Genomic DNA, 21,869 nt, shown 5'->3' on the forward strand with positions numbered 1-21,869 from the left:
TATATATATATATATATATATATATATATATATATATATATATATATATATATATATATATATATATATATATATATATATATATATATATATATATATATATATATATATATATATATATAATCATTTCTTGAATCATAATATATATTTTCTAATTCATATTCACATATATGTTCTATAAACCCCTCTACAAATTTGTTTATATTATTATTATTATTTATTATTTATTATTTATTATTTATTATTTGGCTTTATCAATTGTTGTTTTAAGTTTGTTTTTTTTTTCTTTCTTTTTAAAATTTTGTATATCATTGTTTTTTTTAATACGAAGTTTTATGTTTTATTTGCATTGAAAAAATAGGAAAAATTTGTTTTTTTTTTTTTTCTTTCTTTTTAAAATTTTGTATATCATTGTTTTTTTTAATACGAAGTTTTATGTTTTATTTGCATTGAAAAAATAGGAAAAATTTGTTTTTTTTTTTTTTCTTTCTTTTTAAAATTTTGTATATCATTGTTTTTTTTAATACGAAGTTTTATGTTTTATTTGCATTGAAAAAATAGGAAAAATTTGTTTTTTTTTTTTTTCTTTCTTTTTAAAATTTTGTATATCATTGTTTTTTTTAATACGAAGTTTTATGTTTTATTTGCATTGAAAAAATAGGTAAAATTTGTTTTTTTTTTTTTTGGGTATATTCATTCACAATTCCTATTTTATTATTAATATATCAGGGTACCCGTATACACTTGACATTCAAACAACTACATGTTGAAAAATTCAAATGTATGCTTGATGAGGGATGTTTATACATTGTTTCCAATAATTCTATGGCATTCAAAACCACTCAACACAAATACATGCTCAGTTCCATGCGGGGCACAGAAGTGATTGAACATGCAGATACCAGTTTCCCAAATAATATTTATAAATTCAAGGAGTTTGGCCAACTTAAACCAGAAGATATAATTTCTTCAGAATTATTTGGTAATATTGTTTTGTATACAATAACTTCATCTTTTAGCATATCTTATCTAATTTAATTATTTACAGTTATTTATTTGTTAAATAAGATTTTTGATATGTTATTTATTTGCTTGAGAGCCAGGTTGGAAATATCTCAAATTTAATTATTAATTAATTTTTAAATAATACAAAGTAAATAATATATATACTTTCATTGTATAGGATTCAGATGCTTTTTTCACATTCCAACATGGTCAAGATAACAGTGTTGAGGTAATTTATCTTTGTTATATAATAAACTATTTTTATATTTATTCTTTTAGCTTTGAAAATATTAGACAACATAAATTATAGAAACCTTTATTTTTTTTTATAGGAATTGTCTTCAGGTGGTGAGGTCACAACACCAATAAAAGATCTCAAAAAAGACGTTGATGTTGAAATAATTGGATCTGGATCTTCCAGTAACAGCATTAAACGTACCTTGAATGATTCATTTTCATCCAATGTTGGAAAGAAGTCAAAATCGATTGTGAAGATAGAAAAATCTTGAAATTGAACAAGGGTGGAGTTATTTGGTGAATTATTTATTACATTTGTTCAGAAAGTTTGAAAGTTATGTTGAATTAGTTTGCATTTGTGTTGGTATGAGTATTTTTTTAATTTGTCATGTTTTTATAAATTGAATTTCTGTTATAAACCAGATTTTTGTGCTATTAAATGTTTCATTAAATATATTTATTTCCATATATTATATTTTATTAATCTTTTTTTAAGAGATTTTTTATTACTCTTAGATTATAAAAATATTAACTATCTATCTATCTATATATATAAATAAATATATAATAACAAATGAACAGATACTACATTGTAACATTTGCAGTAGTACTCAAAAAAATTATATAATACAAACTACCTGATTCAATTTACTCATAAAAAATGAAATGAAATTTAGTAATAATATAATTAAGAAATCAAATTGTATTAAATTGTAAAAAAATAGGCTTATCAAAAGAAACATTTGAACATAATCAAGCACCCTAACTACAATCTATTTTAAAAATTTATATAAAAATTTGTATTAATTCCTTAAATTAGATATTACGGATATTATTTCTGTCAACACCACAATGTAAAATAAAAACAAATATTGTTGAAAATCATTACAGATATGAGCAAAATCGTTTATTTTATATGTACCTAATTGATAAAATAATTATAAATTTGTTGAATTTATTATGGTGTAAATTTAAATCAAATATTCATTGATAATCATTCTAAATATGAGCAGAATCAAAATATATATTATTCATTTAACTAAAATATTACATCACAGAAGTATAAATACAAAACTATTGTCTTTCAACTAAGTTTTAAGCTACATTATTCCATACTCTTTAAAAACTATACATTTAGACTATAATACTCATGAAACAGCTGCTGGAATCAACCTCAATAAAATAGTTACGGTTAAGTCTCAAAAATTGTACAGACGGTAATATATTCTTTCATTAAATTAATAATTAAAATTTTTTTTTGGTTAGCCAATGCTTGGGAGTTGACATACTTATCAGCTTATGAATTCTATAATTTTTTTTTATAAAGAAAATGCATGGGAATTGATATACTTTTAAGCTTATGAATTACGAATACTATGTGGATTTTTATTATTGACTATTGTAAATACTGTAGGGATTTGGTTTTGCCGTTTAGGTAGGGATTTGAGCTCTAGGAAATTTATCTTTTATATAATAATAATAACTAGCTATTGCCCCATGCGATGCACGGACTAATATTAATATTAATATGAATGAAGATTTTTTGTACAAAAAGGAAGTTAAAAACGTTAAAAAGTTTGGAAAGGAAAAAAAATGTTAATATTAATGAATTTATAAATTACAAAATACTAATTAATTAACAAATTACAAATTGTTAAAAACTTCTTTGTAAACTACATTAGTTGTACTGCTAAGAGTACTTTTTGAATCATCACAAATTAAAATCTTGAGGCCGTTCGGTTGACTTATTCTTGATGCAGCAACATATAGTTGTCCGTGGACAAATACTGGTTTCCTAAGTATCAAACCAACATTGGACAAAGTTTGCCCTTGACTCTTGTTGATAGTCATTGCATATGACAACATGAGAGGAAATTGTCTTCTATTGAACTTGAAAGGCAATCTTGTGTCAGATGGCGTTATCGTCATTCTAGCAATCAAAACCCTAGTGCCAGCATTTGGTCCTGCAAGTATACTTCCTTCAACCACATGTTCAGCTAATCTTGTAACAACCAATCTAGTACCATTGCATAGTCCTAGACTGTGATCAATATTCCTCATTAACATTACAGGTGACCCAACCTTTAATGTTAAAGCATGATTTGGCAACCCTGAAGCTCTAATAGTGTTTAAGAATTCAGGTGTATGGACATCTGCCAGTACAGTAGAAGTACCATCAGCTTTGCAAGCGGTGTCAGAACTAAAATATGTCTTCCCTTCACCTATAGTCAAGTCCGACATATATTCATTCACTTCATTGACAACTTGTAATGTTGGTGCTAAAATAGCAGTGCTATAAAAACAGCTACCATCAATTATACCACCGTTGAACTGAGGGAAAGTACTGTTAACAATAGTTGCAATAGGATCACCATCACATTTCAACAACATTTCAGAAGGGATATCAACCTCAGCGTAACCATCGTTATCTTCTCCAATAGTACCATCACCTATTGAAGAAAGCCAATCTGCAAATTGTTCCATCCGTTGTTGATCCAAACCAGGTTGCATACTATTTAACCTCAAATTCTTGGTTAGGCACATAACTTTGCAATGCTTCCAAAGGTATGATGAATTGATAGCTGAAGAAACAATGTCTTGTCTTGATCCCTTTGGCACCACAGGTAAAATTTGCCTAAAGTCGCCTCCGAATACAACTATTTTACCTCCAAAAGTCCTATGGGCACTGTTTTGATTAACAAATCTTAATATATCTCGCATTGTCCGATCCAAAGCCTCAAAACAGTGCTTGTGCATCATTGGTGCTTCATCCCAAATTATCAACTTGGCTGCAACAATGAGATATGCCAACTGGCTACCTTGATGAATATTGCAAGTTGACTCTTCATTGATAGAAATAGGTATTGCAAATCGAGAGTGTGCTGTGCGTCCTCCAGGCAAAAGCAAAGATGCTATACCACTTGATGCAACATTGATAACTATTTGCCCTTTAGCTCTAATATAATAACTATTTGCCCTTTAGCTCTAATATAAGCTGATAATGCCCTCCAAAGAAATGTTTTGCCAGTACCACCATACCCATAAACAAAGTACAATCCACCATTGTTAGAATAAACATCAGAAATAACAGCATCATAAATTGACCTTTGTTCATCTGTGAGCTGAGCATGAAGTAACTGACTTTCTTTAGCAAGAAACTCACGATCGTATGATAACTCTTCCAAGATCAACCTATTGTTAGTGGTAAGAGACAACTCTCCTGAGACTAAAGGCATGTCTGGAAAATCCTTCAAACTCTTATTGTAAAGTAATAACAGCTTTTCCAGCTGTATTAGTGCAAACTCCTTCTTTTCTTGGTCGTTTAGAAACAAATCTGAGGGATTGAAATTTGAAATGTCTTAGTTAAAAGAAAGGCTAATTTACAATGTAATTAACATAATATAAATCATTTGATGTTAAGAAAGTATGGAGAAATGAATACCTTGATCATTTAATACTTTTCGTCGATTGTATTGAGCATCTTCAGCCAAATACGACCAAACCTCGTTCCAGACATATTCAGGCCTTCCCATTGTGTTTGCCATTAAAAGCGTGACAAACAACTTTCTTAGAGAATGTGCAGTAGACCATTCGCTAGCTTCCTTAACTGCATCAATGTACTCAAGATCATCATCTAGTAACCCACGGGCATAACATGCATCCTTAAAAGTGTTATACTCTTTTCCATTGTAGGTTTTGATGTCTTCAAAACTCTGAGGTCCTCGAACTATGTTCAATAGGCAACGAAGATAATAAAGCTCCCCAGAACCAGGTGGTACATAAAAAATACGACCAATTGAAAAACCACGTTGCCTTGGCTGCCATTGACGCACACTTTTTTTCCAAACAAATTTATTGGGCATTTCAATATAACTTAGCAATCTAGCTTCAGAGTACTTCTTGTTAGCTTCAAACCATTCAGTAAACATGCTTTCACCCAAGGTCTGTCGATTCAAAATGGTTTCCACATCTTCATCATCTTGAAAGTATACTGTTTGGCTATTTGGCAAGTGGAAACTAAGACGCTCAACGGCGGGAGTTCTGCACTGTATGTCATAGCTAAGTAACCGCCAAGTAGCCTCTGACGCTGAAACATACCTACAATCATAGTACATGTTTATCTCATCAACAACCTCAACTCCATTACCTTCTGATGAGCTCCTATAGAATTCGGCAGTGACTCGGTCATTTCCTTTGTTGATATACTTGAATAAGTACTTGATTGATCTAGACTGGTTGCACCATTCAACATTCAAATGTGCCCTGTACCTCAATAACAAATATCTGTTATGAGGAACAACATACCGATTGTCCATTTGAATACCATTCTTTGTTATTGTTCTTCCATCATCACGCCTTCTATATATAGGGTATCCATCTTGATCAAAACTTGATGAATCAACAAATCTCTTGGGGAAGTATTTGGTACATCTTCCATTGACCATACAAGGTGAGTTAAATCTAGCAACACCGCAAGGACCATGCACCATGAACTCTTCTACAGCCTTATAGTAATCTTTATCAATCTGTATATCAGGAATTTCCGCTGAAATGAATTTATCAATGGAATCAGGGGATGATTCCATGCTATTGGATCCAAGGAACAACAGTATATGTGCGTGTGGTAGTCCTCTTTTTTGGAATTCAATTGTGTATATTACTGTTCCAAAAAAAAAATCTATATAAAAACAATTGAAAAATTGAATATTACCATGATAATTAAACTGCATCAAGGATAGTCACTTACATGCTTTGACGGGACCAAAGAGTTCTCCAGATTTTAAGTCTTTTACCAAACTATCAAGCTTCATTTTGAAGACGTGACTAACAATATCGGGTCTATCTTCTGTCCGCAAACCTCTAACTTCAATAAACCGCTGGATTTCAGGCCACTTTGGGTTACATGTAAATGTAATGAATAAGTTCGGATAGCCTATCCAACGACATATAGCCATGGCATCTTGGTAGTTTTGTATCATATACCTTGCACCTCCTATAAAGCTTGATGGTAAGATAATTCTCTTCCCTTGGGTTGAAGGGTCTACATCTCCCCTAAATAATGCATCAGACAACCCTTTGTATTGTTCACAACGCAATGCCTTCTGATTGTTTCTTATAAACATAAGTCTACCAGATTCAACCATTGTATAAGCATCGACCAAGAATTGTTGAAACAACCTCTTTGAATGCAACAATGTAGAAAGTTCACTTCTCCTTTCATGTAACCTAAAAGAAAAATACTCACGTGGTGTTAAATGTTGCCTTGATCCAAGTAGTTGACTACGATCTGCTGCAAATTGGATGTCATCCCTATAGCCATCCTCTCCATATGGAAACAAAATAGGATATTGCATAGGTAAGTAAGCAGGGTTGAGTTCACTGATTCTTTTAAGTTTCCCTGTTTTTGACTCCACCAGAATATCGCGGAAACCCATGTCTGGATCTAGGTCACCAACTATCAATGCCGCAACCTCAGATACTGTAGGCAAATTATAGGTCCTAGCATCCTTGCTCCGCTTGCCTAGCAGTCTCATTTTGACCTCAGTTCTTGGGTTATTTTGAATCTCAGACCTAGCCATTCTAAATGACTTAACCAGCACATTGTTGTCATCCAGTGCTTTTTTTATGTCGTTTACCACGTCTAGGTGTAAAGAAGATGTACCGCTTTCATGCCTACATACAAAGAAAATGGAATTAAATGATCTGATTTGATACAATAACAAAATAAGATGATTAGCAAAGAATATGTGCGTACCTTATTGAATCAACCCGATTGTTAATCTCATTCTCGGTGTCGTGAATGTACAATTGGGCAAATTTAGGTTGAGCACCATCCATGGGAAGCAAACTACCGATCAAATGGAAGTTCTGGCCGTTTATATGGTAGACTGGTGGACCACCACCATTGTTCACTGTCCTGTCTACTTTCCCACCCATTGAAGTGAAACAGAACATATTGTTGTAAGACCTGATATTTTGCAAGAACTGGTTTCTCTTCGGACCATCCGTGAAAAATAGATCATATAATTCTTTCGGTGGTTTTGTGGGAGGTGGTAGTTTTATCTTTCCATGTCCACAACACAATGAATACTTAGTAATACCGTTAAGAACTGACTTGTTCAACCGTTCCTCGTACCAAAACAGTGCCCCACAATGTAAGCATGAATCACAAGCATCACCAAAGTCGGCATAATCAACTATAATAAAAATAAAAAAATTTAAGTTCTAACCCATAAAAAATAATATATTTGTAGCTACCATATATTATCAATGTAGCTACCATATATTAAAAAAAATGGGGTGAAAAATTACCAGGTTGAGCATCTGTGACAGTATCTTCCTGTTCGCTACATTCATTGAAGTCGTTGTGGAGGTTACGGAAATCAGAAGGAGACCGATTGTTTGCATTCATTAATCGACTACTTGGTTTTTTGATTAAGTTAGTGATACATTCAGTATAACCTGAACATAGTAACCACATGTTTAGGGAAACAATTTAAGTGTGGCAAAAAAATGTCTATACTAAAACTATATTTGACTAAGAAAAAAAAACTGTTAAGATTAATATATTATAAACCAATACCGGTATGTGTTGTAGAAGGACCAACTTCAGCGTCTATATGTGGTTCGTTATTAGCAACATTTTCTACAAAAATTGAATACAAAAATATTATAAACCATCGGCCAAGTAACCAACTTTTTGAAACTATGAAATGTATAAGTAAGTTTTTATAAAAACTACATACCATTAGTCAAGACACTATTTGGAGTACGGAGACTTGGTTGGAGTACACGTCGTACTCTTTGATGAGTGTGAGTACCAGTAAGGGATTCCATTGTTAAATCTGTAGACATAAGATCCCAACAGTTAAAAAAAGAAGTTTACTAACTATTAACAACATATTTATTAGTTTTAAGCAAAATTTGTAATTAATAATGTAATGAAACAATTCAAATAAAAACATTTTGTCAGTTTAATTAAAAATTAAATAAAGTTTAGGTTCTAATATAGTTCTAAATTAAAAGTTACCATTGATACATATTTTTTAAAAAAAAAATACGTACCATTAGTGAAGACAGTATTTGGAGTACGGAGACTTGGTTTGAGTGAACGTCCTACTGTTTGATGAGTGTGACCACCAGTAAGGGATTCCATTCTTAAATCTGTAGCCATAAGGTCATAACAATGAGAAGAAGAACTTTACGAAATATTAACAACATATTTATAAGTTTGACCAAAGATTTGTCATTAATAATTTAATGAAACAATTATAAGAAATATAATTTGTAACAGTATCTGAAAATCATAGAGAAGATTGTTATTTGATTGACTATACCTGTAGCCTGGTTTGCTGTTGGGGTGCTCGAGATTGCAGATAAGGGTGTGCGATTACTGACGTTACGAACACTAACTTCTTTTGAACATACTAATAATACATTACATAAGTGTTATTCTTTTTACAATGTAATAGTTATGTAAAAAGAAAATGAAGTGAGTACTAACCATTAGTTAATACGCTCAAAGGCGTAGATAAGGATGCTTGAAAAAATCCACAAAAAGGTCTAGAAGTCTTATAAGATGATAACTGGCTTTGTTGTGTTGGATTGCTATTGTCATGACCCAACGAATTTTCATTTTCTACAAACACAAAAAAGAAAAGAATAATGTTTTTCCATAATGATTGTTTAATGTTAGAGAGTACTAATAACAATAAATTTAAAATGTCTAGAACAATAACTATAATCTATAACAACTATTATCTCTATAATCTAAAATAATAATATCTATAATCTATAATCTATATTCTATAATAATAATAATAATAATAATAATAATAATAATAATGTAATAGTTCTGTAAAAAGAAAATGAAGTGAGTACTAACCATTAGTTAATACGCTCAAAGGCGTAGATAAGGATGCTTGAAAAACTCCACAAAAAGGTCTAGGAGTCTTATAAGATGACAACTGGCTTTGTAGTGTTGGATTGCTATTGTCATGACCCAACGAATTTTCATTTTCTACACACACAAAAAAGAAAAGAATAATGTTTTTCCATAATGATTGTATAATGTTAGAGAGTACTCATAACAATAACTATAATATATAACAACTAAAATCTCTATAATCTAAAATAATAATATCTATAATCTATAATCTATATTCTATAATAATAATAATAATAATAATAATAATAATAATAATAATAATAATAATAATAATAATAATAATAATAATAATAATAAAATATATAAGGAAAGGTTCTGTTCGTTGTTGGCCGAAGGGTTTCGCTGCAGTTTCCCCTTTCTGCGATTTCTATCTTCGAGCTCAGAAATAGGGAAACTCTACTACTCGATTTCTTCTTCTCTTTAGCTATGTTTGTGATCAAAGAGTGTAGTTGGGTTAGCCTGCAATTTCTATGAAACTGCAGCAATTCTAGGATTTACATGTTTGTTAACCTAGAAAGTGGGAATCAGAAGTTTCTGTGGACGCCGGTGATGGAATCCGGCGCGGTTGGTTTCCGACGTATGCTAATCGGAGATTGTTGGTATGTTTTTGTTATCTTAAATGTTTATTTGTTAATTTTACGATTAGATTACCGATTAGTACATTACATTTACGAAATCTGTTCTTTGCTAAACATTCTTAGAAAAGCTAGTTGTATTAGTAATCTTAAACCTAGATTTGGTCGAATTCCTGAGCAATCTCAAATAGCTTAGTAGTAAAGTAAACAGTAGGAGTCTTTGTTAGTAACTCTAGGGTTTATTTGGGATTGCATGGTGATGAAAACCTAAAAATGGTCTGGTTCTAGTCTATCTATGAATTTATAAACTGCAAGAACAGACCTACAATAGTTGTGTATCTAAACTGCAAGAACAGACCTACAGAATTTCTAAAATGAATTTCTAAACTGCTGTGTATGTATTTAACTGTATTTTTCTTCTACATCCTACAATGCTCTATTGATTTATATACTTGCTATAGTAATTTGTGCTACTCTGTACAGATATTCCACATAAGCTGCAATACTCTGACATGAAATTGCAGATAAGCTGCAATACAGTTCTTGTACTCTAGCATTCTTGGTTCATGTAATGAGTACGAAAAAAGATAAGTTTTTTTATTCCTAGTTTTGCATACTGTTCATCAGCTTAGTATTTATTTATTGGTACTAATTAGTAAGCCTTTTTACAGATATTACAGATTAGAGATTGCCAGAGTACAAAAGAATATGCAGAGTACAAAAGAATATGCAGCAAAGATAAGATAACAAACTTTAGTCCTACAGTCTAGCACATACATGTACATACTTAGTAAATTGAAAGTGAAAATACATACCTTTGTTGTCTGCTTGTTGCTTGCGTTTAGATCCTATGACTGTAGATTTTGTCAACCTCTTCATCCCTGAATTGTGTTTGTTTAGACAGTATGTTGTAATGTGATTGTGATTGTAACTTACATTGAGGTATTTATAAATTGAAATGAATCTGGGCATCCATTAATCATGTAACCATTAAATGATTTTGCCATGGGAAGGCCAATAGTTGAAATCATTATGACTAAATACTTGTGTGCTATTTAATGTCAGTTTTCTTAATAATTGGGACAGTTGTGTGTGCTGCAGTTTAAATATAACTTAAAAGTTTGTAATAATGAATCATGATTTCATAAAATAGAATTAAAATATGAGCACATGATATTTCAATGATACATTGGTGTTTTCACAGATACTATAGGTTGTATATACATTTGTTTAAAAAAATTGTTTTAAGTTCATTCTTGTAAACTTAATAGATTTTGATAAAGTTATATTTTACATTTGTACAGGTTCTCAAAAATGGAAATTGAGAAGAAGAAGACATACATGTAACAGCAGACAGGCAACGATGCGAATGACTTAAGGTAAGTTTTTTTGGTTTTTAAACTGTTAATATACACAGTGGAATGTGTACATGTGTTTAGCTGGTTGTTATAACTATTTATCTAGTGAGTTGTTGTAGATTACTTAGTTCTATAATTGCCCTTACTGAATATTAAAGCAAAAGAATGGTTTTTTTTTTATAAAAACATGAAATTACTGTATATTAAAGAAAAAGAACTTCCTTTTTTTTTTATAAAAAACATGAAATAATTAAGTACAGAAGCATGTTACATGTAAAAAACAAAAAAAAAAAAAACAAAAGATTAATGGGCTTTCTAACCCTGCAAATTGCACAGTATACTTTCTAAAAAGAGTAGAACACTATATTTAGGTCTGTTCTTGCAGTTTGTCTAGTTTGCACTTGGTTTTTCAACTACATAATTGCTTAATCCAAACTGCTTTGTCAAACTGCTTTGTCTGCTTGCATAATCCAAGTTGCTTCCAACTGCTTTGTCTGCTTGCTTAATCTAATTTGCTTCGAACTGATTTTTTTGCTTGTTGCTGCCATATTAGTAGTTGTAGGTGGTTCATTTCTGCTAAACTTAGACCTGCAAAAGTTTACAAACATCAATAACAAAATAGGAGCAGAATAACTTAATAATAGATTAGTAGATGTAAGTTAAAGAACTGACATGAAAAGTTACAACCCAATCAAACCAATGTCTACCATCACAACTTTAGAACAAAATGTCTGGAAATGTCACCACAAAACAAATTTAGAACCAATGTCTACCATCACAAGCTACAACCCATCACAGTTCAGATCTCAGTGTTCTGTGAGTTTTGGTCAATTGCTAATTCACTATCTTTTTCAACCTTGATAAGCACAGTGTGTGTCTTCTTCTTTGAAACCTGGGTGGATGAGAACTCGTCCAAAAGCCTCCTTTTAACTGCTTCACTATCATTGGCACCACCTTTAGACACTTGAGTTAATGAATTTGGAAGAGGATTTTCAGCCTCTTCATCAGAAAAAAAGCCCTAACACATAATAAATAGCAAGAGTTAGGACCTAAAAAACTATTACCAAAATGTGAACTTTCTGAAGTGAAGATTTGGAAAACTAATTACCTCATCAGAATCAAAGTCATCATCCAATTGCTCAACGGAATTAGTTGGCTTCTGATTAGTAACCTTCAACATTCCAGGACAATACTCGTTCACCACTACAATGTCGTCTTTGATTTGCATGACTGGAAAAGCAAGGTTGCGTTTCTCTAACCGATCCCTCTCAACATTTATCTTGAATAGCATTCCTCTACCAACCAATGATACAATCTCTTTAGGAATTTTGGTTGGAACCTGAATTTTAAGCCAAATTTAGTGTCTAAGTTGCTGAGTTAGGTTACAGATTACAAAGGAAATAATAAGATGGTTACCTTTGGCTGCATAGCCTTAAGCTCTTCAGCTGTGATGCCCCCCAATAGCTCAAGTGCCTCACGATCCCAAAGTAAGAATGGTGCACTACCTTTGGCATCATAGACTCTAAGTTTTATCTTATATCTTAACTTAGGTTTATCACAGTGAGTTCCACACTTACCACAGACATACATCCCACCCTTTAGATCAACCTTTTTATTATACCTACCAGAAATGCAAGAGAGATAATACCAGTCTATGAAATTACAATCTAGCTCCAGAATAATACATGGCACCCAATATTCCCCAGTCTGCAGATGAATGCAATTATTGTGTTAAAAAAGTTTTCAATTAAACTTTAAAAAAAAATAAAATAATATACCAATAGAGAGTGTAAAGTGTTGTACCTCACTTCTTTCATACAGTTCAGAAATGGTACTAAATACCATATTAGAACTGCTTTGATCACCCAAAGTGTAAGTTGAACCACTAAGGCTGGAATTTGAGGTGATGATCTTCAAAGGAGTTGGTTGATTACATAGTCTAAAGAAAAGCATGTTGACAATTAAAAAAAGAAACATTGGTGATTTTATAGACAGTAAAGCATTACAGTAAAAAAAAAATAGTGTAACTATTAAGATAGAAAATTACCTGTCTCTGAAATCAGTACACTCATCACATTCATGGTTAAACAACAGTTGGGTTGCATCATAGGAGCTACAAATTTTGACTTCTCCACCTGCAATTTAACTCAGTTTATATTTTCAGGTACTACAATTATTTGTGAAATGAAATGGCTACAGATTTGAATAAGCACACAGAAAAGTGAAAAGAAATGTATCAGAGAGAAGGTAATTCAATCTACTTACTATTTTCTGGCACTTTAACCCTACACATTTGAATAAGCACAATGACTGGTTCTTTTAAGTCATATTGGCAAAAGGGCATGGCCTTTTTCACATGCTGATCCCATACAGTACATTTCAGTTGAATGCCCCTGAAAATGCAAGTCATATAATATGAGTTGAGTGCAGTAGGTATAGTAAATGTTGTATTTTGTAACTGTAGACTTACTTTAAATCCTCGATTACAAAATCAATGAGTTTAGAAGGCCTCCCATTGATAATCTTATCCAATGGTGAGAAGATATGCATCACACGACCAATGACATCTGCCATTAAACAAACTCTAGTGAATAAGATGCATTAACCGTAGAGTAATCTGTCTATTTAAGTAGAAAAAAGTGTTGAAAAGAGTATAACATACCAATCAGAACCTTTGGATCAATTCCTTCTAGACTCTTGATTGAGTCAAAAGGCTGCAACCGAAACATTTTTCTAGGAAAATCTAAACCTTTGTATTGTTTGACCAGGGTTTTATGATAGTACTGCAACATGAACGCACTACTACAGGTCCTATAGGTATAGATAGGACTGATTACCAGGAAATTTTTTAGGCAATACACATGACCTTCTATGAATGAGTTAGCAGCAGAAACATTGTTCCCAGGAATATTCAGATGCACATAGGAACCCTATAACAGCAAAAAATAGTATTTTACAGTGATTAGAACTTACTGGTATTTACAGTGATTAGAACTTACTGCTAGTTAAGGAAGTTTAACAAAAAGTAATACAAACTGCTTTAGGTTCTAATATAGTTACCTCTTCATCATGGAATACACATTCCCTCGATCTCACTTTGTCACTGTATCTGCTCTGTACAATATCGTAGGTACGTATGAGGCGCAATCTCATGGCAGCAGTAGTCTTCCTATCATCAATATCACGCGCAAGGATGTACATTGGAGCCATATCTTGTGGTGACAAAGTTTTTCTCCCAGAAATGAGTGCGTTTGTTTGATGTATTCGAATGGTTCCATTCATTGTAGTCCTAGAAGATGTATATATATTTGTAGTAATGTCGATGAACCGGTATTATATCTCTGTCGATAGCTGCGAAAAGGTATTGTGAATCGAGGAGTCCAGTCGCATTCGAAATGCGAAACGACGTGTATATAATTATTGCAAAACCAATTAACCGGCCGTAATTAATTAACCTAATCTAAACGACACAGTTTGTAAACCTAAATATTGAAACGACGGCGTATTTACTGGGCGGAAAAACGAAATGTATTTTATTTTCCAGAAATGTGTGGCTTTTATATATATATAGATAATAATAATAATAATAATAATTATATAAAAAAGGACAATGTGAAGAACAACACAATTGTAGTGTAAAAATATTATTTATTTTTTTTATAACAATATTTTTTTTTGTGTTTTTATAAAAGAGTAAGCCATAAATCAATTTAATTTCATTTCAATTCTATTTTTTACTTTTTTCTATTTATCTTAATATGTTATAGGAATAACACAGTAGTAGAAATTAAATTTGTTAATTATTTCTCTTAAGAAAAAAGTATTATTTATGTACTTTTCAATTTTTTTGTTTATAAAATACAAATATTCAAATTTTGAATAGGAAAAAAAATGGCTCTACTAAGATTTTGATATATATATATATATATATAAATAATTTTTAAAAAATCATTACAAATATGAACAGAATCATTTATTTTATATTTACCAAATCATAAAATAATTATAAATTTGTTGAATTTATTATGGTGTATAAATTAAAATCAAATATTCATTGATAATCATTCTAAATATGAGCAAAATCAAAATATATATTATTCTTTTAACAAAAATATTACATCACAGAAGTATAAATACAAAATTGTTGTCTTTCAACTATGTTTTAAGCTATATTATTCCATACTCTTTTCAAACTACACATTTAGGCTATAATACTCATGAAGCAGTTGCTGGAACCAACCTCCATAAAACAGTCACGGCTAAGTCCCACAAATCGTACAGACGGTAATATATTCCTTTATTAAATTAATAATTAAGTTTTTTTTTGGTTAGCCAATGATTGGAAATTCAGATACTTATCACATTAGGAATTCTTTAATTTTTTTTAATAAACACAATGCATGGGAATTGATAAACTTTTAAGCTTATGAATTAGGAATACTATGTGAATTTTATTATTGACTATTGTAAATAGTGTAGGGATTTGTTTTGCCGTTTAGGTAGGGATTTGTGGTTTGGGAAATTTATCTTTTATATAATAATAATAATAATAATAATAATAATAATAATAATAATTATTATTATTATTATAATAAGATGTGGGAAGAGTCTGCGTGATTTTGCACAAATGCCACTTTCAGACATTGAGTGGGCATCCAGTTCAATAAATCGAATGGTGCAAGATGAGTTGAGATATGACATAATAGAAATGCATGAAGAGCATACAAAATTGATTTTCAATCTAACAACAGAACAACATGTTGTTTATAGCACAATAATCAGTGCTATAGACGCAAATTTAGGTGGCATTTTCTTCGTTTAAGGTTATGGAGGGACTGGAAAGACATTTGTCTGGAGAACATTGTCAGCAGCATTAAGGTCAAAAGGAGATATAGTACTGAACGTTGCTTCAAGTGGTATAGCTTCGTTACTACTACCTGGTGGCAGAACTGCTCATTCAAGGTTTGCAATACCACTAAATCCAAATGAGGATTCTACATGTAACATCAATCAAGGTAGCGAATTAGCTGAACTCATTGTTAAATGCAAACTTATAATTTGGGATGAAGCGCCAATGATGCACAAACATTGCTTTGAAGCTTTGGATAGAAGTTTGCGTGATATATTGCGTTTCAATAACCCACAAGGGCTAGACGTACCTTTTGGAGGAAAAACAGTTGTGTTTGGTGGAGACTTCAGACAAATTTTACCAGTTATACCAAAAGGAACTAGGCAAGATATTGTGCATGCAACAATAAATGCATCTTACGTATGGAGGTATTGTAAAGTCCTACGCTTGACAAAGAATATGAGACTCCAAAACTCATCCTCAAATAATGATTATGCACAACTGAAACATTTTTCTGAATGGATTGCAAAAATAGGAGATGGCAAAATTGAGGGGCAAACAGATGAATGTGAATACATAGAGATACCTGGACAAATACTCTTACAGTATTCTACAGATCCCATTAAAGCAATTGTGGAAAGCACGTATCCATCATTCTCAAGTATAATTGATGATCCATCTTACTTACAAAAAAAGGCTATATTGACACCAACACTTGACGTGGTACATTCTATAAATGAATATATAAGTTCTTTAAACACGTCTGATGGAATTACATATTTGAGTTGTGATAGTACTTGCAAATCTGATTCTAATGTTGATATGTTAGCTGATGTTCACACTCCAGAATTTTTAAATGGAATCAACTGTTCAGGTGTACCCAATCATGCATTGACATTGAAAGTTGGCACTCCAGTTATGCTATTAAGAAATATTGACCACTCAATTGGTTTATGTAATGGCACAAGAATGGTAATTACTAAACTTGGAAATCATGTTCTAGAAGCAAGGATATTGTCTGGAAGCAGTGCAGGTGAGAAAGTACTCATACCAAGTATGTCACTTACTCCATCAGACTTGAGGTTGCCGTTTAAATTTCAAAGAAGACAATTTCCATTAATTGTCTCATATGCAATGACAATTAATAAGAGTCAAGGACAATCGCTTTCTCATGTAGGCCTATTCTTGAAAAAACCTGTCTTTAGTCATGGACAATTATATGTTGCAGTTTCTAGGGTCACTACTCCAGAAGGGCTGAAAATATTGATTTGTGACAGTGAAAGCACCAGAAAAACTTCAACAGCAAACATTGTATACAAGGAAGTTTTTCAGAATTTGTAAATATTCGACTTCATTCTAAAATAATATTTTAACTTTATAATTGTTATTAAATTTATTATCTTCTTTACTTTCAAAACAAAATTTACTGCAGTAGTAATTAAAGTCATTATGTTTTAATTTCGAGATTTTTTTAATTCCAGACTATTGTATACTATTTTTTTTAAACTTTTCAAACATATTTATTATACAAAAAAAAAATATGGGATCAAAACTATTTTAAATCAAGTAATCTAAAAAAACATTAAAATACAGTTTGATTCCAAGAATCTTTAAACATCTTAATGATTTTTAAAATTATTTACACTTTTTCCCATATTTATTTAGATAGTAATGAAATTAAATATCGAGAAATATATTATTCATACTTTTACACTTATCTTATCATTGAACAAATATACACTAAAAATATGATAATTATTTATTGTTTATAATTTAACCTCTAATTTTATTATTTAAATATCTAATACAAAAATTTCATCCGTGCATCGCACGGGTAAAATACTAGTATTATTAAAACTCAAAGTGTTATATTTGTTCAAGTTCGTTGAAAATGATATATTTGAGTGCTCAAATATACTCGTTAGAATTTATTGTATCATGCGAAATTGACACTTTGAAGTTCCTAGTGCCATCAGGAGGATGAAGTGGATTGGGTTTGAGGAGAGTGCAAGTTTCACACGTCTTGAATTTCATGTTTTTATTATGGATTAGAGTGAGAATTTTTTTCATAAATAAAAATTCCCTTCTCCAAATTACAACGATTATATTATTTAATAGCATTAACAATTTAGAGAGGAAAATAAAACATAAGAAAGGTTAAACATAAATAAAAAAAAAAGCATAAAACAAAATTAATATTGCATTTGATTACAACAACAATTTTTTAAAATTTCTTTTAAAATATTATCGACATTTGAATTAGTACATCAAAACTAAATTGTTGATTTAGCTGCCAGCTAAACAATATTATCTTTAAACAGTCAGAGTAAAATTAGAATAATATATTGGAGTGACTGTGGTAATAGTTAGTCCCGACACATTAAAAAAGAGAAAACAAAAAAGAAGACAGAGAACAGATCAAAATTAAATTTAAGTAGAGGAGTGATAGGGTAATTTATATCATGGACCAAGGTTTACATAACATTATAAATCCTGTATCAAAATGATGAGGTATAAAATTTATACTTGTAAGATACAAAATTTTATAATACAAAGACAAAAAATATTACGACACAAGACACATACACGTTATATATTTACTTATTTTCCAAATATGATTTATGTACATAATTTGTGTTCATAGGCACATAATTTCACAATATAAGACACAAAAATACATAACATAAGACACAATTACTAATTTGTTTCAGATACAAAATTTATATTCTTAATATACAAAATTTCGTAACACAAGATACAAAAATTCATAACATAAGATACATACACATGCACAGAGTCATATGCAATGTGAACCCTGGTCTATGATACAAGGATGGGAGTGATAGAATATAAAGTAAAAGTGATTTTAATTAAAAAATTATGCACTATATGCTTACGATTTTTGCACACGCAATAGTTAGATTTTGCGTTTAAGTTTTCCATTCTAACATATAGAACGAATAATATAATACGAGTTTATAATGTTCTCACTAGTAAATTAATTGTAGTAGACCTTTTAATTTTAATTTCACTCAAATCTATTATGGTCCAATTTGTATGGACACAATCATATAAGGCTCATATCTATTTTCTAGTCAGCTCTGTCACATTCTCAATTCTAACATCCATATTGTTATTGGGTCTGCATGTATGATTCATTGATTATGTATGCTAAATAAAATAGAAAATAATAATCTTGCAATCTATGTTTGTAATAACTATTATTGTTTAGGAATTAGGAGGTTAATGTCCAACCTAATCCACTAAAATTGTGATATTCGATGAAATGAATGATTTGAATGTTAAATATATAGGAGATATAGGCACTTTTTGATAAATGACTGTTAGCTGATTGGGTTAGAAGGTATAATTAATTGATAATATTAGCTGATTGTAAAAAAATGTTTGGTAAATTAGTTATTAGCTGATAGCTGTTTGGTATAATTTCTTTTTTCAAAAGGTTAATTGGAAATGTTGCTTTGAGTAGTCTTTTGAAATTTAGTATTTTAGAGTTACAAAAAGCTTATTAATCAAACATTTATATTGATTTTTTAACCAAATCAAACAACTAAGGGTGCGTTTGGTTCGCACATGGGAATCGGAATCGGAATGGGTATCAAATACTTGGTAATGGTAATGGGTTTTGGTTAAAGTATTTAACATGTTTGGTAATTGGGTGGAATGGGAATGATTATTAATAGTGAGGAAGAAAGGAGGAAGGGAGATGAAACCCTTATGTAATAAGGGTATGGGTTTTGTCATTAATGGGGTATTCCAAACCCATAGTAGCATTCACAAAACCTATCAACCAAACACAAACAATCACTTTCATACCCATTCCTTATGCCTAAACCCACCAACCAAACACACCCTAATAAAATAGGCTAAAATTGGCTGATACGCTAATTATTTACCAAACATGACCATAGCAACTGAATAGGTAAAATTATAGCAATACTAAAGTATAATATTAATTCTACTACATTTTTATTTAAGAGTATACATGTATGTGACGTGATAAGCCATTAATTAATGGTAACGACAAAAGAAAAATGCATCATATTGGACCATGATTTTCACCTTATAAGAATCGAAAATAAGTTGCAGTATGTATAATGTATTATTTGCGCTATACATTTTCTTGGGCTGCACTATGAAGTTCCATTATGTAGATTATCTTAGCGTAGGCAAGTTAGAGAATAGAGGCCCAAAAATAAGCATAATCAGTCCAATAACAATTTCATACGTGTTTTTTTTTTTAAATAATATTCCTTAACCAAAATAGATGAAATTATTATTTTCCCTAACTATTAGAAGGAAGGCCCCCTGAGTCTTCTAGAGAGAAGAAGGCCCTCCGATCCCTTGTGCATGCGTGTAATGGCCTTTATATAGGCATAGTTTTTTCATCACTTGTAATTTAGTGGGTTTATAAATACCCCACCAACCAATTTTAAGTGGAATAATGATTAAATGACCTACTAAATAGGTAGGGCGGTATACCTAAGTTATACTCCCTCCGTCCCATTTTGGTTGTCTGGTTCGTTTAACGAGGCTTGACTGAAGTTATTTTTAATCCAATTTTTCATAATATTAAGTTTAGTATTAATATATAAAATTTATATATTTAGAAACTACATCAAAAGTACTATTAAACACAAAAAATTAAATTTAAAAGTAATAAAAAATTACTAAAGAAAATAAGCAATGAAGAAAGAGTTGGTTTGACCAATGAATAGTAAATAGGACATGTAAAATGGGACGGAGGGAGTATTCACTATCAATAATTTTACCTTATTTAGTTGATGAGAATTTTTTTTTTGAACACTACTAACTCTATTATAATGCAGTATCTGTTCAAGAGTCCAATCATACGTATTGAAGCACAAGAGTCAGTATTGACTCCACTGAGGCTCGAACCCACCACCTTCCGTATAAAGGGAAGGGTTTGATGACACACTGGACCACAAGGTCCTTGGCTAGTTGATGAGAATTTATTCCAATGCAAAGTGAATTTCTTAAATTTAAGGAAAATTAATTCTTAGGTCTCATAAGGTATTTTATTTTCAACACTTTTTGAAAAAAAGAAAAGAAAAAAGAAGGTAAAACATGAATTCCATATTATATATTTTCACATATCTTTATTATGTAGATGACATTTGAGTCTTTATATTATTAATTTATTCTCAATAACTTATTTATTTTTCATCAACCAAATAATTGAGTCAATATTCTAAATAAAAATAATTTCGTTTTAAAGCCTTGTAAGGAAAATCTCATTATTTGGCATTTTGGGGTATCACATATGTGAGAAAGAAAGAGAATTAGAGGTGTGAATTGAGTTAAAAACTTAAGTAGTGAATGCACAAAGGTTGAATGGATTAGGTATAAAGTGAAGAAGGGGAAAAGTTTGGGAGACAAAGTGCAGCAAGACATAATTAAACTATATGGTCACAAGGTGCAAAGAATGGGAATGGGGTAAAGAATGAGGTAACAAAAGAGAAGGGACATAACATCCGAGGTGGTAAAGTGCAAATGTGAGGAAAGTGAGATGGACAGGATAAACTTGGGGGATTGTTTGGAAAATAATGAAAAAATAGGAGAAAATGAATGAAGGATGTAGGGGCACCTTTTCTGGCCCATGTTTTCGCTGACGCCCCTAGCGTTCGGTTGTTTGACCACTATGATCTGTTTGACTTGGCTAAATAACCAATATGAGTGTGATTAATTAACTTTTTGTAACAATTTATTGCTTCAAAACGCTAAAATTCATAAAGCTGCTCAAAGCAGCATTTTTCGATAAGTTTTTGAGAAAGTCATTTTACATGTAATCAACTATCAGCTAATAACTAATTTACCAAACATCTTTCTACAATAAACTAATGCTATCAACTAGTCAA

The 21,869-nt window shown here is 30.9% G+C and overlaps 3 protein-coding genes and 1 pseudogene across 3 annotated transcripts; 1 reads left to right on the forward strand and 3 right to left on the reverse strand.

Moving 5' to 3' along the window:
* Nucleotides 1–2,886: 2,886 nt before the first annotated feature.
* LOC116029539 lies at nt 2,887–3,963 on the reverse strand. Its single transcript, XM_031271588.1, has one exon. The coding sequence runs from the start codon at nt 3,961–3,963 to the stop codon at nt 2,887–2,889; it is 1,077 nt and encodes a 358-aa protein (XP_031127448.1).
* Nucleotides 3,964–4,181: 218 nt separating this feature from the next.
* LOC116029540 lies at nt 4,182–10,644 on the reverse strand. The gene is made up of 12 exons (XM_031271589.1): nt 10,581–10,644; nt 9,128–9,262; nt 8,747–8,881; nt 8,580–8,669; nt 8,308–8,406; nt 7,989–8,087; nt 7,826–7,888; nt 7,555–7,704; nt 6,998–7,439; nt 5,990–6,915; nt 4,685–5,788; nt 4,182–4,576 (listed from the first exon to the last, which is right to left on the reverse strand). The coding sequence occupies exons 1-12, from the start codon at nt 10,642–10,644 to the stop codon at nt 4,182–4,184; spliced, it is 3,702 nt and encodes a 1,233-aa protein (XP_031127449.1).
* A 1,278-nt stretch (nt 10,645–11,922) lies between these two features.
* LOC116029541 (replication factor A protein 1-like) lies at nt 11,923–14,333 on the reverse strand. The gene is made up of 10 exons (XM_031271590.1): nt 14,184–14,333; nt 13,961–14,053; nt 13,786–13,837; nt 13,594–13,690; nt 13,389–13,516; nt 13,171–13,258; nt 12,927–13,062; nt 12,540–12,830; nt 12,232–12,462; nt 11,923–12,141 (listed from the first exon to the last, which is right to left on the reverse strand). The coding sequence occupies exons 1-10, from the start codon at nt 14,331–14,333 to the stop codon at nt 11,923–11,925; spliced, it is 1,485 nt and encodes a 494-aa protein (XP_031127450.1).
* A 1,417-nt stretch (nt 14,334–15,750) lies between these two features.
* On the forward strand, nt 15,751–17,313 carry LOC116029542 (annotated as a pseudogene).
* The last annotated feature ends 4,556 nt before the right edge of the window (nt 17,314–21,869 follow it).

Source organism: Ipomoea triloba, chromosome 9, assembly GCF_003576645.1.
Source record: "Ipomoea triloba cultivar NCNSP0323 chromosome 9, ASM357664v1".
NCBI classification, from domain to species: Eukaryota; Viridiplantae; Streptophyta; class Magnoliopsida; order Solanales; family Convolvulaceae; genus Ipomoea; species Ipomoea triloba.